Source organism: Ranitomeya variabilis, chromosome 2 (assembly GCF_051348905.1).
Source record: "Ranitomeya variabilis isolate aRanVar5 chromosome 2, aRanVar5.hap1, whole genome shotgun sequence".
NCBI classification, from domain to species: Eukaryota; Metazoa; Chordata; class Amphibia; order Anura; family Dendrobatidae; genus Ranitomeya; species Ranitomeya variabilis.
Window position 1 is genome coordinate 998,672,116 of NC_135233.1, and position 6,000 is coordinate 998,678,115.

At 45.3% G+C, this 6,000-nt stretch overlaps 1 protein-coding gene across 1 annotated transcript in view; it reads right to left on the reverse strand.

The window, feature by feature from the left end:
- The window catches only part of COPB2 (coat protein complex I subunit beta 2), a 28,034-nt gene extending 23,114 nt beyond the window's left edge, over positions 1–4,920 (reverse strand). Inside the window, exons 1-3 of the mRNA XM_077291139.1 lie at positions 4,751–4,920; positions 716–853; positions 545–631 (exon numbers count right to left, since the gene is read on the reverse strand). Of these exons, the coding sequence (XP_077147254.1) occupies positions 545–631; positions 716–853; positions 4,751–4,753 (228 nt within the window). The 5' untranslated portion in view covers positions 4,754–4,920. The remainder of the gene's footprint in view (positions 1–544; positions 632–715; positions 854–4,750) is intronic.
- Positions 4,921–6,000: the final 1,080 nt, after the last annotated feature.

Genomic DNA, 6,000 nt, shown 5'->3' on the forward strand with positions numbered 1-6,000 from the left:
TGGGATATATAGGGAGAGAACTTACAGACTGGGGTACAAGACACAGTCATGCCTGCATCACACACACTGCATGAGGGAAAACGCGGAAATAATGATACTCAGAAATTAAGTTTGGAGAATTGTTCAGGTAAGAAAATAAAGGGGCTTTCTAAAAAAGAAAAAGAAAAAATATATAACAAAGAAGAAAAGGAAATGATGGGGAAGGCATTTCCAGAAAAGAAGAAAAGCTTTACTCATCCTGGGAATCCACTTAACATTTAGTTTGGCTCTTCATAATAATGCATTATTATTAGTCGCAGTCGTAGGGCTTCAGTGTGCACAGATGCTTTTCCCATGTGTTTGCGGCAAATATGAACATGCAGGGGCAGCACTAGCCCCCATACGTGTGTATATCTCACACTGTGATTTATGCTGTAGCACGGTAACCTCTCAATTCAATTAAATGGGAATCAGGGAATCTGAAGAGAGTCATAACTGTCAGCAATCAAGTGTCAGAGAACCCGCTAAATTGATCCCTGTAGGAAGACGCATAGTTTATACTTACTGCTCCGGTGACGACCCAGTTTTTCCTTGCCACAAACTTTGCTGCTCTGACTGGTAGATCACATACTTCAAAGGTTTTCACCAGGGTCTGGAAGAATAACAACAGGTTTTCATGGACAAGAAAAGATGGAGCATCCCCTGTATTCATATAGTCCTGTGTAAAGTGTTTTACCTGCGTCTCGTGATTCCATACACACACACTGCCATTGTACAGACTGGCCAGCATCCATGGCTCTGTCGGGTGCAGGTCGACGCTCTTTACTCGGTCGGACCGAGCTGTCAGCTTCCTCTTGATGTCAAGTCGCAGAGGCTGCAGATAATAGACAGACGAGGCTGTGACGACCATAAGCATATAAGCAGCCTGCATAAGGCATTACTACACCATACACCTCTATAATGAGCACATGTTCTACACCGCAGGAGGAGGCCGGGAAGAAAGGGCCATTCACCTGAACGTAATACTACATTTCACCTGCAGAGGGAGTTGTTTGCAGGGCGGGGGTGTGCTGGGTGTCGGGCATGAGCAGAGAATAGCCCACTGTCACTCTAAGGACAGAAGTTGCCCTTGAACAGATGACCTATATTCCCTCTGCATAATGAACAGGTAGCATCTTTAGTAGGGACCGCACACGTGCTAGACTTGTCGTCAAACGCTAAGGTTTGTGCCTTTTGGGTCATTTACGGCACAACTACATGCCAATAAGTGCAATTTCCACCGCTGGATCCTGCATATCTCCCTTCAGACCACTAGCTGAGAGGCGACTGCACATCACCAGCTCTCTCCAGCCATGCAGTTTCCTCCCATACAAATGAATGGAGGCAGATGCTGATGCAGAAAGACTTTCCGTTTCCAGGGCAGGTTCAGTGCGGCCCAGTTCTGGAGGCAGATGTGGCCCCACATCTATGGGACATTTGGCACATCCTGTAGGATATCTGTGGCACTTCTGGATATGCCATAAATGTCCAAGATAAGAATACCTCTTAAATGATGTGTTTGCAAAAAAAGGTTTTTCATTAACATTGGCTTCTGCGAAGTTAAAATAAACTCTATGCACATGACCGCTGCAGCCAATCACTGAGCTCAGCAGCTCATGTTCTCCACATCAGCACCAGCACACAGACTCCACAGCCATGATGTCTCTAAGGCTATGTGCAGACGGCCGTAAATTCTCTAATCCGAGGGAATCGGGTCGATTATACAAATCACACTCCAATCAGAGTGTGACCACAGTGATTCACTTGAATGAGAAATTTCTCCATCTTCTTCCTTCTCAGTCTGCGGAATCGGCCTGCATTCAGATGTCATCCAAGTGCAGTCCGACGATTTTCACACTCATTGACTTGCATGGCCGAGTGCGATCCAACTATCAGATCAAACTCGGGCATGCAGCGATTTGTTTCTGACAAGTGCACGGCCCCATAAAATAACATTGGTCCAAATGCGATCCAAAATTTAGTTGTTTTGTCAGATAGCAGATAACACGGTCGCCAGTGCCTGACCTAATAGCAACATTAAGGCTATGTGCACACGTACCGGATTTTTCGCATTTTTTCAGCCAGAAAAAAGGGTTAAAAAATGCATACAAAAGCATCCCATCATCATTAATGCATTTAGCAATTTTTGTGCACATGATGCGTTTTTTTCCGCGAAAAAAAAAAAAAAACGCATCGCGGTAAAAAACGCAGCATGTTCATTAATTTTGCTGATTTTTCGCCTTTTTGCCGCTATCTTATTGCATTGGGAAGCTCCGGAAAAAAATACGAAAAATCTGTAAAAAAAAAAAAAAAAAAAAAACTGTGCAAAAAAACGCAATAAAAGTGCAGGAGGATTTCCTGTGGAAAAAGTCCGATTTTCTTCAGGAAAATTCTGCAGACTTTCCTGAACGTGTGCACATAGCCTTCAATGGAGTGGTTGCCGGTTTGCCAGCTCTTATTGGCTTTCATGACGCAACTGTGTGGCACCGATGGGTCACATTTGTAGCCAGGGGCCTACTGAATGCTCCTGTGCCACCATCTTTGTACTCCTGTGAAGCTCAGTTACAAGCGGAGCTTCATACGAGACTGCGATTTTCACTATATAAGGCAATGCTGTGGTACTGCAGTGTATTATACAGAGTGCTTAGATGATAACACGTGCGAGTCCCCTTTAGTAGACTAAAAAAACTAGAGTTTATAAAAAATTATAAAAAAAAAAATATTAAAATTCTAATCAGCCTCTTTTCTTCCATTAAAAATAAAAGGAAAAAAATAGATTTGGTATCGGTGTCTGTAGAAGTCAGATCAAAATATAAAATTAATGAATAAGGTAACTATTAGGGCGCAGTCAGACGGCCGTATAACACCTACGACGATCCTCTCAATGCTCAGACTGGCCGGCGGCTCTCCTGATCCTAGCGTGACGCAGGTATTTCTATGTAGCATTCATGCTCAGGTCAGGAGAGCCGCCGGCCAGTCCGCACACTGCGATGAGATCGTCGTCCGTGTTATATGTTCGTCTGTGTCTGACTGCGCCCTTATGAAGAGAAAAAAAAAATCATAACAGAATTATGTATTTTCGGTCACTATTCCTCCCTAAAAAAACAACATTACAGGTCTCAGAAAATAGAGACACACACAAAAAACACACAAAAAAAATACCTTCTGAAATTTTTTCACTGCTAACAAAAATAAATCTGTACAAATCCTGCATTACTATAACTGCACTGTTGTCAGATGTCCAGATAATTTTTACCATGTATCAAATATCGTAAAAAGAAAACCCAAAAATCCATGGCAGAATTGCAATTTTCTTAATCATTTCATCCCTCTTGGATTTTTTTTTCCCCCACTTTCTGATACATTTTATGGCAAAATGAATGGCGTCAATCAAAACTACAACTCATTTCACACAAAAAAACAAAAAACCAAAACAGTCCTCATAAGTCTATGGCTAGGTGCACACGTTGCGGATTCGTGTGCGGATTTTCCGCACCGTTTTTGCAAAATCCACGGAATTCCTGCGGTTTTTGTGCGGATTCCTATTATAGACCAGGTGTAAACTGCTGCGGAATCCGCACAAAGAATTTACATGCTGCGGAATAAACAACGCTACGTTTCCGCGTGGTATTTTCCGCACCATGTGCACTGCGGATTTGGTTTTCCATAGGTTTACATGGCACTATAAACCACATGGAAAACAGCTGTGAATCCGCAGCAAAATCCGCAATGTGTGCACATAGCATAAGTGGGCAGATAGGTAAAAAAAAAGGCTATGGCTCCTGGAAAAAGGGGATGAAACATACAAATATAAAGCCGAAACATGGCTGCGGAGGTGAAGGGTTAATCCGCGCACGGCCCCCCGGATTCTGCAGCACTTCTCTGCAGACCGATGACCACACGACGCGGAGCAGTGTCCGCTGCTACTTTGTTCTGATTATGGATCCAAAAGGAACAATGATAGAGGTCGCCCCCACGCAGACCCCTCTGTGTGAACACGGCCCTAATTACCTGACAACGCGCAGAACCCAGGAGTCCGTGTGCTTCCTCTCCGGGTTGTCACACGCTGTATTCACCGCGCCAATGACTCCCAATATGGCTGCCATCACAGCGCTCGCCGGGGTTGTCAGCACTCGCCCCTCCCGTGTGGAGCACAGGGGACACATAATGGGGTACAGCCAGGCCCCACCAGCAGATGTGCCACTCAGAGTCTCGGGCAGCACGGTGGCTCAGTGGTTAGCACAGCAGCCTTGCAGCGCTGGAGTCCTGGGTTCAAACCCCCACCCAGGACAACATCTGCAAGGTTTGTATGTTCTCCCTGTGTTTGCGTGGGTTTCCTCCTGGTGCTCCGGTTTCCTCCCACATTCCAAAGACATAGTGATAGGGAATTTAGATTGTGAGCCCCATTGGGGACAGCGATGATAATGTGTGCAAACTGTAAAGCGCTGCGGAATATGTTAGCGCTATATAAAAATAAAGATTAAAAAAAAGAGTCTGGGAAAACTGGGTGACAACCACTGTAACATCCGCAATGGGCAGAGTTGTGAGCCAGCTCTCTACAACCTCACACACAAATCACATTGGGGAACTAGAAGTCCCAGCATGCTGCAGAACACTGCACACGATTATTCCCATCTGATGTCACCCCTGCGTGTCCCATCCGTCCACAAACACTCAGGACACACAACCGTGAAGCCTCCGTCCGCAGCTCACGGCTCCGGGCTCCACTCACCATGTCTCCGGTTCCCCCTGGTCTCTCTCCCTCTGACTGACGTGGAGCTTCCGGGACTGATGGCAGATCTCGCGAGATTCCAAACCTTTCCACTTCCGGCTCCAGAGATCAGCCCCGTTGGCGTTGCACCGCCATCTTGTGGTTGGCAGTGTGAAGAGATTGTATGACGTGGCTACGTGGCTACGTCGCACCGTCTGGGCAGCCATATTGCGACTGGCATAACGATGTCGTGGTTTCCCCGACCTGGAGCCAGCAATGCTGACTGATAATAGGGCAATTTTTTTTTCCATTGACTCAGCCATATGAGGACTTGTGGTTTGCAGGAGAAGTTGCAGTTTTGAATGACACCATTCATGTTACCACATACTGTACTGGAAAACAGGAAAGAAAGAACTTGCAATATAATCAAATATTGAAAGCATGCACTTCTGCCATTTTGGGTTTCCTCTTTGCAGTGTCCATTGTGCAGTATATTGAGCGCAGCGTGTTCTGCAGGGCGGCTCCATTACACCGATACCAAACACGGACGCTGTCATCTATTTTAGTATTAAAAAAGTCAGAACTTAAAAAAAAAAATTCCTTAGACCCATAACTTGTATTTCTCCATCCATTTGTTTTTTGTCTTACAAGCTGTAGTTGTTACTGGTACCGTTTTGGGGAACACACAACGTTTGATTACTTGCTTAAGTTGCGGTGACCGAGTAATTCTGGCATTTTATGTTTTTTTTCTTTACATTATTTACTTTTCTTGAAGTTGTAACAGCAAAATATCTTGTTTGTTTTTTAATTAGAGCACCACTCCAGCATTCTTTTTTCACTTTACCGCCAGAGAGGAATCACTGATGTCTGTTTTCTGCCCATAGTTAAATACAAGCCGCTTTTGCTGTTCTCAGCACTGCTCCAATCCTTTTCTGCTATTCTCAGTGCCTCTTTGGTCCTCTTCTGCTGCTACAAGCCCTGCTCCGGTCCTCTTCTGCTGTTCTCAGTTCCACTCCAGTCCTCTTCTGCTATTTTCCGCACTGCTTCAGTCTTCTGCTGTTCTCAGCACCGTTCCTGTCCTCTTCTGCTGTTCTCGATTCCACTCTGGTCCTCTTCTGCTATTCTCAGTGCTGCTTCGGTCTTCTGCTGTTCTCAGCACCGTTCCTGTCCTCTTCTGCTGTTCTCAGCACCGTTCCTGTCCTCCTCTGCTGTTATCAGCGCTGCTCTAGTCTTTTGCTGTTGTCGGTGCTGCTACAACCCTCTTCTGCCAT